The sequence below is a fragment of the Erinaceus europaeus genome, chromosome 11 (genome assembly GCF_950295315.1).
Source record: "Erinaceus europaeus chromosome 11, mEriEur2.1, whole genome shotgun sequence".
Classification (NCBI taxonomy): Eukaryota; Metazoa; Chordata; class Mammalia; order Eulipotyphla; family Erinaceidae; genus Erinaceus; species Erinaceus europaeus.
The window spans coordinates 5,200,863-5,213,802 of NC_080172.1; the positions used below are offsets into that span (position 1 = coordinate 5,200,863).

The 12,940-nt window shown below is 40.1% G+C and overlaps 1 protein-coding gene across 4 annotated transcripts in view; it reads right to left on the bottom strand.

Annotated features, from left to right (window-relative positions):
• HOMER1 (homer scaffold protein 1) overlaps positions 1-12,940 on the bottom strand; it is a 114,311-nt gene that overhangs the window by 50,506 nt on the left and 50,865 nt on the right. For all 4 annotated transcript variants that reach the window (XR_009552445.1, XM_060201081.1, XM_060201083.1 and 1 more), the window contains exons 3-5: positions 11,761-11,892; positions 8,933-9,025; positions 7,534-7,673 (exon numbers count right to left, since the gene is read on the bottom strand). Coding sequence is in view for 3 of the 4 variants with exons in the window: in XM_060201081.1 (XP_060057064.1) it covers positions 7,534-7,673; positions 8,933-9,025; positions 11,761-11,892 (365 nt within the window). In the remaining variant the exon portion in view is untranslated. The remainder of the gene's footprint in view (positions 1-7,533; positions 7,674-8,932; positions 9,026-11,760; positions 11,893-12,940) is intronic.

The window sequence follows — 12,940 nt, forward strand, 5'->3', positions numbered from 1 at the left end:
GTGAGAAACAGAGGAAAGGGAAGAAAACCTATTTAGGTGTGTGTGTTTTCCTTATCATTTCTGCCTAAGATCTTTTTTTTTTTTTTTAAAAAAAAGCCAAACACAAACCTAAAACATGGCAATGTGTCTAGCACTAATCAGGCTTAATTAATAAGTCCAAAATTTTGTGTGACTTCTTCAAATACAGCACATCTCCCACGGCAGAGGAAATTGATCAGCTTCAAATACAGCACATCTCCCATGGCAGAGGAAATCGATCAGCTGGCAGAGGACAGGACTTGCAAGTCTCAGGTTCCTAGTTCTATTCCTGATGCAACAAGTACAGGCGTGGTGCTGTGGCTTCTCCCGTGTGAAAAATCTTTATCTCACATGAAATAACACAAATCTGTAAAGTACATCTCCCTCCCTTGCTAAGGAATCTGAGACCTCCTGACAACTGGTAATAGTGATAGACCGGCTTAGTTATACCCTTTTAAGAAGATTAAAAAAATAAAAAAAGAGGTATAACTATTATACAAGAGCAGTGTTCTAGAATTCTGATGACCCCTGATGGTATGGTTCTTCACATAATTTAGCAAATTCATTCTCTTTTTGCCTCAGAGTCAGCGAAGCTCTCAGCTTGTGAAAAGTATACTCTAGAATTAGCCAAATAAAAAAACCTACTAGGCTAAATAACTAAATCCACATTCTAAAGATGCTTCTGCTGATACACTTTCTGATTAATTTAATGTTATAGACCCCAAGGACGTTATAAAGGAAACCCTTCTCTATCACGACTAGAGCGAGTGAGTATGTGTAGATGTATGTGTGTATGTGTTTCTTTTTCTTTTTCTTCCCCAAGCCTTGCTCAGGTCGGTTTATGGTGGTGCGGGGGATTGAACTTGGGACTTTGGAGCCTTAGGCATAAGAGTCTGTTTGTATAACCATTATGTGATCCCCTCTACTCTTAGTTTATGTAGTATAATTAGTATACAATATTTAGTTTCGAATACACAATGCTCTGCCTAGACCTCGAATAGATCCCTCTCTCCATTGTTACCGGTCATCTCTATCAGGAACAGCAAAACAGACCCTTTTGTGGGTCCCCATAGGACCTTGCTCTCAATGTGGATCAACAATGGTAGAGAATGTTCCATCCTCCGAAGGGAGGCTGGACAACATACTCATACACCTGAGGAAGATGGGTCCTGACATTGGGGCAGCTTGGAACGTTCTACTCATGATCACAGAATATGAGGTCAGACCTACAGGGATGCAGAGGTCACATAGGCTCCTAAGCTGAATATGGGCCCCAGATCACATCAAATCGATGGGGTTTACAGTCAACAATATTTATACACCTTTCCCATATATGGGAGCTACTCTCTTCCCTGATCCAGCTTTCTGGTCCTTGAACCAGCTTTCTGGCCCTTTTTCCAGCCATGACATCATCTTACCAGACAATAACTTGGATTCATCTGCATATCAGATGTCAGGCTCAGGTAAAAAACAAAACAAAACAAAAAAAAACAAGAAAAAAAACCCCTAGTATAGTCATGGGCTCTTTGGAATATAACTAAAATAAGACTACTAACTATCTACAAAACGGAGACCCTCTCAACTCTTTATCTGCACTATTTCAGCCTTTAGGTTCATGATTAGTCAACAATTTATTTGGCTCTATATGTTAACTCTTTTTTCAGCCACCAGGTTCCAGATGCTATCATGATGCCAACCAGATTTCCCTGAGCAGACGACTCCACCAATGTGTCCTGGAGCCCCGCTTCCCCAGAGCCCTGCCCCACTAGGGAAAGAGAGAGGCAGGTTGGGAGTATGGATCCACCTGTCAATGTCCATGTTCAGCGGGGAAGCAATTACAGAAGCCAGACCTTCCACCTTCTGCACCCCACAATGACCTTGAGTCCATACTCCCAGAGGGATAAAGAATAGGAAAGCTATCGGGGGATGGGATAGGATACGGAGTTCTGGTGGTGGGATCTGTGTGGCATTGTACCCCTCTTATCCTATGGTTTTTGTCAGTGTTTCCTTTTTATAAATAAAAATAAAAAAAAATATATACAGTGCTCTAAATATAGTAAATAAGATTTTATATTAAGTATGATAGAAAACTACTGTTGTTAATACACACACACACACACACACACACAAGCCCTTTGGTGCACAAGGTCAGTGTAACAAATTTTTAATTTATCAGATGACATATTTCTACTTTATATGAATAGTTAACCTCTAAAATGTCTTATAACAATACCTACATTGTATAAAGGCTAAAGGATAACTGTGCTAAGATTTATTTTAGCCTATGTGAATTGAGAACCACAATCTCTTATGAAAAACTAGGTACAACAGTGTAGATGGATGCATAGTGTTGACTGCAGAAGTTAGAATAACCATCAGAGGCTTAGGAGGTGGTCCAGTGGCCAGAACACTGGACTGCAAGGCAAGAAGCCACAGGTTCGACCCCCAGAATCACGTATGTCTGTGCGATGCTGTGATTCCCTCTTTCTTCTTGTTAATATAGTTTTAAAAAAGAATAGCCAGTAAGTAACACTTCTAAAATGCAATGATGAAAAACACACGATGAATCTTTTCTAGAGTAGTATTAACACTAAAAATCAGTTGCTTGAAATGAGTGACTTTGAATATGTTATGTTGATACTTTAAGGAGGACATGTTTTAGATTCATTTAAATAATAACAACTACAATAATAACTGAAACAATAAAACAAGGGCAACAAAAGAGAATAAATATTCTTTAAAAACTATTAAAACTAGTAAAAAAAAGTTTAGCAAGCTCACAAAACACATGAATACACAAAAGTCAGTTGTAATTCTCTGTACCGTCAATGGACAATTAGAAAATAAAATGGCACTGACAGTATTAAAATGAATAAAACACACAGGGATAAATCTAATGAAAGAAATGCAGAGGGCTGGGGAGACAGTGCAGTGGTTGTGAACCAGATTTGTGTAAATGAGTCCCTCTCCTCCCCAACGTCTCAAGTTCAATCCTCAGAACCACCAGAACTGAGCACTTCTCTTCCTCTAATTGTGGGAAAACACCCTATGTTCATGGATCATTAGACTTAACACTGCTAAAATGACCATCTAGATTGTCCTACAGACTCAACATGATTCCTATCAGATTACCAACTGGTTTCTTTGCAGCAATTCACAAACTGACCCTAAGATTCATGTGGTGAAAGTAGGAACTCACATTCCTGGCCCCAGGAGAGACTAAGAAGTAAAACTCTACGGTTACGATCAAAGGCAAAAGTGATTTAATAGAGGACATAATTCACTTTGAGGGCTGAGAGGAAATGTAGCTACTGGAGGTGATGTCACAGTTTACAGAATACATAGGAACTGTCAGGTGGAAGTAGAGGGAGGAAGGAGAGCCGAAAAGAGTGAGTGTGTGAGTGAGTATATGAAACCATTTCAAAGAGAAAAGATAATATTCCAAATTGAGAGAAGTGAAGACTTGCAGACCCCAAATCTTCATCTGCAATATTCTTGCCTTTAGGTTCCTAATAGTTTCTTCTTCTTTATATCTTAACTCTTTTTCAGCCACAAGATGCTACCATGATGCCAACCTGACTTCTCTGGGCAGACGACCCTACCATGTGTCTCCTGGAGCTCCACCTCCCCAGAGCCCTGCCCCACTAGGGAAAGAGAGAGAAAGGCTGGGAGTATGGATCCACCTGCCAACGCCCATGTTCAGCGGGGAAGCAATGACAGAAGCCAGACCTTCCACCTTCTGCATCCCACAGTGACCCTGGGTCCATGCTCCCAGAGGGATAAAGAATAGGAATGGGGATGGGATAGAGTTCTGGTGGTGGGAACTGTGTGGAAATGTTTGGACAGAATTTTGTCCAAATAAAAGTTATCCACAAAAATTATTTTAACATTAGCTTAGAAATATAATCTTATAAGTTTTACTAACTATTCATATAAAAAGGGTGTAGTCTAATCAGTAAAACACCCTAGGAATCTTAATACTCACTTGCTTTTTTTTTTTGTATGTATGTATAATCTTGAATGTACAGACTATATTTGATTCAAGGTAAAGACGTCTTCAGAGCAGCCAGGTGGTGGCATACCTGATGAAGTACATACATTACAGTTCACAAGGACACAGGTTCAAGCACCTGCAAGGGGAAAGTTTCACGAGTGGTGAAGTGTGAAGCGGGACTGCAGGTCCTCTCTCTCTGTCTCTCTCTCTCCCTCCATTTCTATCTCCCTCTCAATTTCTTTCCGTCTCCATCCAATCAAAAAAAAAAAAAAAGCCTTTTTCAGTTTTGAAGTAGTATATTTCTAAAACCAACTCTCTCTCTGTTTGTATGAATGAGTGAGTAAGTGAGAGAGAGACTGATTCTCAGTTAAGTGCAAGTTATCATGTGCAGAGACCTGGGTTCAAGCCCCTGTGTCTCTCTCGTTCTCTAACTCCACCTCCCTCTCAATTTCTTTCTATACTTACCTAATAAAAGATAGAGAGGAAAGAAAAAAAGGGGGAGGAGGGAATGATTATCAGAAGCGGTGGATTCCTGGTGTCTGCCCTGAACCCCAGTGATAACCCTGGTGGCAACAAAATTATAAATAAATGATCGAGGACTTTAATCTACTAAATAAAAATGGAATGAACCCACCCAGATTTCACACATTAGGGTCAAGTTGGTGTGACAGTGCTTTAAAGCAAAATGGATACACTAAAAGTAGAAGGTTTCGGCATACACCCTTTAATGAATATCTGCTGGAAATACACAAAGTGGCAGAAGATATTCTTAAACAGGATACAAGATGCGTGCAGTGCTCCCGAAATGCATCGCTTAGTCTAACAGCACCATGGAAATGTATTATTTGCATCTTATAAGCATTAAGACACACTCAGTGCTCAGCCTATTTTCTGTCGGTATACTCCACTACCAGTAAGGTTTTTCAGTACAAAAAATACCTTCATGAACTGTTAGTATGTGTATGTATATACATGTGTAAATGTGTTCAGAACTCTCAAAAAATACTATGAGTGATTATCAACATATTACAGTATATCTGAGTCATAAATGTACAATAAAAAGCTTTACTTTTCAATATTACCTCAATATTGTATTCCAGAGATGTTAACATTAATCATTTGTAAGATAATTTTAGACGTCTCCAAATATTAAGAAGTAATAAACACACTCCAGAATTCCATGTAGCTGATGCTACGAAGCAAGCAACTCCCTGATATGAATTCTGCTCAGTCTCAGAATAATAGAATTTAGGTTGAAAATAATCTTTAAAATAGCATTTTAGACAAAAACATTTCCCTGAATAAATTAATAAACATTCTCATCCTCAGGTTTCCCTCATCTTTACATACTCCTGCTATTTTTAAGCACTGAAGAGTGTTTTGCATAGTGTATGACAGTATGAAACAGTAACATAGCACTTGACTAGGGAGTACTGAGCGGCCTCAACCAGTTTTAAGATTCAGTTCAGTACTATAATTAAAAGAGTTAAAAGAGGGAGTCAGGCGGTAGCGCAGTGCGTTAAGTGTAGGTGGCGCAAAGCGCAAGGACCGGTGTGCGGATCCTGGTTCGAGCCCCCGGCTCCCCACCTGCAGGGGATTCGCTTCCCAGGCGGTGAAGCAGGTCTGCAGGTGTCTCTCTTTCTCTCACCCCTCTCTGTCTTCCCCTCCTCTCTCCATTTCTCTCTGTCCTATCCAACAACGAAGACACATCAATAACAACAATAATAACAACAACAACAATAAAAAAAAAACAAGGGCAACAAAAGGGAAAATAAAAAAGTTAAAAGAGTAAATTACTAAAGTTAATCCCAAGTAACTGAACTTGATATAAAATTTCACTAGTTAATTAGTATTTTAAAAGTTTAAAATTAATTTGAAAAAGTGTGGCTGGGGGCTGGGTTCTGGTGCACCAGGCTAAGTGAACACACTGCAATGTGCAAGGATCTGGGTTATTTGTTTGTTTTTTTGCTTTTTTAAAAACATTATATTTTATTTATTTATTACTGGATAGAGACAGAGAGAGATTGATAGGGGAGGGAGAGAGACAGAGAGAGACACCTGCAGCCCTGCTTCACCACTTGTGAAGCTTTCCCACTGCAAGTGGCACCTGGGAGTTCAAACCTGGTTCCTTGCCCACTAACATATGTGCTCAACCAGGTGCACCACCACCTGGCCCCCTAGGATAGTTGAAACTAGTCCAAAGAGACTCTCATGCCTGAGGCTCCAAAGTCCCAGGTTCAAGCCCCTGCACCACCATAAGCCAGAGCTGAGCAGTGCTCTGGTAGAAAAAAAAAAAGAGAGAAAGAGGAAAAAAAAATTTTTTTTTATCTTTATTTATTGAACAGAGTCAGAAGTCGAGAGTGTAGGGGGGAGACAGAGAAGGAGAGACAGAGAGACACCTGTAGCCCTGCTTCACCACTCGCAAAGCTTCCCGCTGCAGGTGGGGACTGGGAGTTCAAACCCGGTTCCTTGCGCACTAACATGTGAGCTTAACCAAGTACGCCACCACCCGGCCCCCTAAGGTAGCTGAAACTTGGGTTTCCAAGGCAAGATTCTAAAATATGTCTTTTGTGCAAAACCATTGGCGTGATCAGGAACAAATGAGAATAGACTCACAGCCATGTAGCTTCTCGCCACTCATTCGTAACAGTCTTAATGATCAACAAATTCAATTAAAATAAAGATTCTCATGTGGAAGAGTTTGGAATTACTTCACAATTCTTCTGAATGTGCTAAAGAATTTGATTTTCTGAAAACTGGTACCTAAAGAGATGCCCAACAAACGAAGTTTTTCCTTCATCTTAGCCAAAGCTATCTGCTCAAAGTTTCTCAAAGAATAAAAGTTAACCTCATGTGAGTGACTGGCAAGTGTCTATACTGCAACACAGCAGTTCAGACATCTTTACATCCTAAAAGTACATATCACCCACAGTTCACATAACTGGCTTGAAACATATTTAGGGTAGATTCTTTTTCATGTATCAAATTCTTTTACAATTCAGAAGCATGTGAAAATTCATCCCGTCAGTTGATATGCGAAAATAAAGTTAACAACGGCACTGACAGATTCATGCTAGAAGTTATCCCAGTAGTTCACTTCTGAAAATCCATATGGTAAGTGCGCCTCTAAAACTGCCACTGAGCTTGATTTCAGTAGGAAAACTGTGTTTGGAAAAATGATAGCCCTTAGTAATCTAGGTGAAAATGACAAGAGGGTTAACTAGTTAACTAATGGGGTCATTTTAAGGCCATGTTAACGAGAAGAAATTTACAATAAATTCTGTGTTGTTTGAAAATAATCAGTAGTATTTTTCCGACATTTAAAAAACGTTCACTTAAGTTCATAGGCAACTAGAAACTAAGTTATTAAGACCTTTCTGAGGCTAACAGAAATAGGTATGGGATAAATCTGACCTGCAGCTGACAGTCAGGGTTGCAACTTTGCAAAATTTCTCTGCACCTACGCAATTTTCCACATCTACACATTTTATGTAATCATGATTGTTGAATTGAATCTGTACCTATGTGAAAATGGCAAAGCGTTCTGAGTTGGTTCAGCCCTCAGCTCTGAGTTCTGTGTCACATCAGGTGTTCTTTCATCGTCTGTCCCATTGATACTTTCTGGTGTCAAAGGAGACTGAAGATCCCCACCTGCTGATTCCTTAAAATAAAAAAGAAAAAGAAAAAAAAAGAAAGAGAAGTGGAGAATTAAAAAAGTGGTATACTTCTATTAAAATACATAAGATCAAATTATCGTTAAAACTGACTCTGGGGAGTTGGGCAGTAGCACAGCGGACTAAGTGCACGTGGCACAAAGCACAAGGACCGGCATAAGGATCCCGGTTCAAGCCCCCGGCTCACCACCTGCAGGGGAGTTGCGTCACAGGTGGTGAAGCAGGTCGGCAGGTGTCTGTCTGTCTCCCCCCGCCCCTGTCTTCCCCTCCTCTCTCCATTTCTCTCTGTCCTATCTAACAACAACGGCATCATCAACAACAATCATAACCACAACAATAAAAACAAGGGCAACAAAAAGGAATAAATAAATAAATATTTTTAAAAATCTTTAAAAAACCTGACTCTGATGTATACTTACTAATGAACTACATTTCAATTGCAAGCAAAGAAATTTACTGGGGAGGGGGGGGGAACAGAGAGAGAGAGACCTGAAGCAGTGTCTCAGCATTTATAAAACTTCACTCTTGTAAGTGGGGACCAAGGGCTTGAACCCAAGCCCGCTGAGCAGGGTTCTATGTGCTTTCAGCCAGGTGTGCTGCCATCCAAAGCCCCCTGATGTTTACTCTTGTAATTGCTGTCATCAGATGGTAACTTGGCATGGAAATCAGACTGGGGGTGACTGATAAACCTGCTAACCAGGGAAGATTCTAGAACCACACCGCTGAAATGCAATCTGCTAAGCCACTCAGCAGTGGGAATTCACAACCAAAATATTAGACAGTGTCACAGCAAGAGATAAAAACAGCAGTGTCCAGCAGGGGAATGGTATGGTTTAGTCATAGCTTATCAGCCTGGAAAGAATACAAGGGTTCTTCAAATAAGACCAAGAAGAAAAGGAGTGACACAGGGAAATGGCTATGATTAGAAAACACACAACACAAACAATGGGCGAATTTACGATCTTAATAAACAATTTCTGTGTAAGTGGTGTACACACTAAGGAATCTGAATTTTAATTCCTAGACTGACTTTTCTCTGAGAAGCTTAAAGACACTGGCTTATGGGGAGAGAGGAGAGGCTTTTCTCATGGAGTACTCACTGACGGAAGGATTAATCTCTACATCCACCTGAGTTATCATCACACACTGTCATTTGTCCTATTTCTCTAAATCTAACCCGGACATAAAGGGTACCATTTAAAATGAGGCAGGCTCACAAAAAAGTGAGCACCAGTCGGACGCCTACCTGGGACGGTGTGCTGGTAAGCTCCATCTTTTCTTGCGATTTCTCCTTTGCTAGCCGAGCAGCTTCCTTAAACTCCTGAAACTTTTCTGCAAACTGAACGTACAGAGAATGTATACACTGATGAGCGAGAAACAGGTGGCAATGCCCACTTTTTGTCTTGGCTTCTTTTCACTGTTTAAATAACTCTTTATATGAAAAATGACAAATACGCATAGAAACCTAATAACAAGCATTTGGCTGTACACTATAAAGTACACTGACAAATCTCAAGCAAGTTAAAATCTGGTCCGAGTATGGAGGGGCTGGGGATTCAGAACTCTGGAGGTGGGAACGGTGTGGGATTGTGCCCCTGCTGACATGTAGTTTTGTAAACCAACAGTAAGTCACTGATAAAATTGGTTTAAGCTAGATTCTGGTGTCAATTTACCTTTTGCCCTCCCCCCCCCCCCAGACTTAAGTGTAAGGACCGGCATAAGGATCCTGGTTCAAGCCCCTGGCTCCCCACCTGCAGGGGGGTCGCCTCACAAGCGGTGAAGCAGGTCTGCAGGTGTCTTTCTCTCCCCCTCTTCTCTACATTTCTCTCTGTCCTATCCAACAACAACGACATCAATAACAAGAATAATAACCACAACAATAAAACAACAAGGGCAACAAAAGGGAATAAATAAATATTAAAATGAATGGGCAAATAAGTGGTGAAATCAGTCAAAATGGGCACACCACACTTATTTATCATGGAGAAAAGTAAATCTCTTAAACACTACAGTATTTGAAATAAGCTCTAACAGATTACCAACTCTTATTATTTAAATGGTTTCTTTCCAACAATGCTAATAGCAACATTCACTATCACCTCTGACAGTACAAGAAACTCATTTCCAAGGACTCCTTGACAACTGATGTATGTCGGCAGAAAAAAATAACTCCACGAAGGTCTTTAAGGTCGGCGATAACAGCCAGATTTTGTATATGAAATGCCAAGTCTTTGGAACACCTAGGAAAGTACAAACAGCATGGCCACTAACTCCTGTTTGCTTTTCTGACTGGAAAGCTAGTCTTTTACTCCTGTCAGAATCAAATAGGGTGACTCTGAAAAACTTAAGAATTCGATGGAAGCTAAAATGCCCAGTGGAGTAGACAATAAAATGTGAAGTTATGGGTCCGTAGATGGCTCAGCAAATAAAGTGTATGCCTTACCAAGCATGAAGCCCTGGGTTCAAGCTTGAGAGTTATATGTAAGCACCAAGGTCAGTAACAAGGGAACTCCACAGAGAGTGTCTCTGATGTCTCTCCCTCTCTATCTTTTCTCTCTCAAAGAATACAGAATAAAAACTGGGCTGGGGAGAGTGCTCAGCAATGCTGCAAATGTGTAAGGCTGTGGGTTCACCCCCCCCCCACACACACACACACTGCATTAAAAAAATGTCTAAAGGAACCCGGTTTCAGCGCCCACCTCCCACCTGCAGGGGGTAGGGGGTCACTTCACAGGCGGTGAAGCAGGTCTACAGGTGTCTTTCTCTCCCCTTCTCTGTCATCCCCTCCTCTCCCGATTTCTCTTTGTCTTACCCAGCAACAACAGCAATAATAATAATAACTACAACAACAACGATAAACAACAAAGGCAACAAAAAGGGAAAAAATAGCCTTCAGGAACAGTGGATGTGTAGTGCAGGCACCGAGCCCCAGCAATAACCGTGGAGGCAAAAATAAATTAATTAATTAATAAAAAATAAATCTAGTCTTTACCTCGAAGTTCCATAAGCCAATCCTGACTACATCTCTCGTGAGAAGGAAAGGCTTGAATACATATCCAAAATTGCTTAGAATCAATAATCATTTCATCCAAGTTTAAAGAAATAATCCACAGGGGCCAGGCAGTGGCACACCTGGTTAACTGCACACATTACAATGTGCAAGGACCTAGGTTCAAGCCCCCGGTCTCCACCTGCAGGAGGGAAGCTTTAAAATGGTGAAGCAGGGCTGCAGGTGTTTCTCTGCTTCTCTCCCTCTCTACTCTCAATTTCTCTCTCTGTCTCTCTTCCTTTCTATCCCCTCCCTTCTCAATTTTTGTCTTTAGTTAATAATAAATAAAAATATAATTTAAAAAAGAAAAGAAATAATCCACAACTTGGTTCTTATGTTTTCAAGAACTTCAGACAGTGGAATACAATTATAGTTTGACTCTTTGCGATTGACTTGAATAGATTTCAAAAGCAAAGTTCCCATAAAAACATCCCACTGGGTAGTGACAAAGTACTAGAATAAATGAATCACTCCCTAACATGCTTCCTTAAGGAGAGACAACGCTCAGTGGATAGCTGTGCCCTCTTATGTTAAAATCCTTTGAATCTAAAACTAACAACTTTACTATCCTAGCCTATAACTTGGAAAAAGTGATCTCTGGGAGCAGGGGGTTTGTAGTGCTGGCACTGAGCCCCTGCGATAACCCTGGAGGCAAAAGAAAAAAAAAGTTTATGTGCTTGGGAGAATAGGGGATAAGGACAGATGCAAGTATCTGCCTCGTACAATGCTGTCAGAAGATCTGGTTGCTTGATGATCCCCCCACAGAGACAGAGACAGAGACAGAGACAGAGACAGAGAGAGGCAAAAAGAAAGTGAGAGAAACCACAGCACCAAAGCTTCCTTCGATGTGGTGGCACTGGGTTCAAATCTGGGTTGTGCACAAGGCAAAGCAGCGCACTACCCAAGTGAACGATCATCTCACCTGCCTCTGAGGCAGTAAACTGAGATATTTAGGGTTTCCTGGAGACGGCAGGATGAAGAAAGAAAGATGAAGGTTTTCCCTTAAACCCTAAGATTGAACTTACTTTAGAGAGATGATGCTCAGAGGAGAATCCTAGTCCATAAACAGTGTTTGCCCGGCTGTCGGCCCACTGGCCAAACTTTTGAGATGTTTTTGTAAATGTCATGTTTGGGGTGATGGTGCTATTAATTATTGCCTGAAAAATGAAACAAATGTTACAGGCCAGCCAAGAGAGACACTGAAACACAAAACTTTTTAGTTACATTAAAACACAGGCTTTCTATCAGGCATTATTGGTAGTAGGATAGTTTAGGTCATGGCATCACCAATAACAGGAATAAGGGATTAATAACACTACAACTATGACACACCATAAAAATTGTCAATACTTTATAGTCAAAATAAGTTTTCCCATGATTAAAAAAAGTTAGAAGTTTTTATTAGTGTCACTAGTTTCTTCTCTTTGAACACTTTGAAGCAGTTACCTATTAAGCTGGGCTGTTGGTAATTAGGAGAAATTAAGTTGTAACAGCTGTTATTTAAAAGGAAGAGGCCAATGTCAGAAGACTTTCTGAAAAATTATTGTATTGATAATTTTTCTATTATTATACTACTTTCTAATGCATAATCAAAATTTTATTAAACCAACTTATCAGAAACCCATTATGGTGCACAGACAATTTAAAATCATTTAGTACTTTTGATTTTACTTAAGGAAAAAAAATTCATAAATATACTCTACTTTTCTCAGAAAGCATTATCATTTCATGAAATGAGAAGTTTAATCATTTTAGCTTAACATTTAGTTTCTGACATATTATTAAATATTAACTTCAGTGATTAATAATAAATATTTCAACGATTATATTATGTTCATTCTGTCTGCCAGTACAGTAAAACTGCAGAGTGTTTATTTAAGTGAAGCAGTTTAATTCCCTTCAAAATTGAGATTCACAAGTGATTCCAACATCTAAGTCAAGTTATCGGATCCATGTGCTGTTAGCTACTTGGTGAACTACTGAATGTGGAATGGGGATCAAGAAGTGTCAGGAAAAGTTATTTGTTCACCGTGAGGATTTGCTTATGTAGCAGTACTTTTTTTAATCACCAGGGCTCCCTGCATGCGCGATTTCTCCACTCCCAGTGTGGTTTGCTTATTGCTTTTTAGAGAGACGGGGAGAGGTAGAGGAGGAGAGGAGACACAATGCTGCTTTACTGCTTGTAAAGCTTCCTCTGTGAAGGCG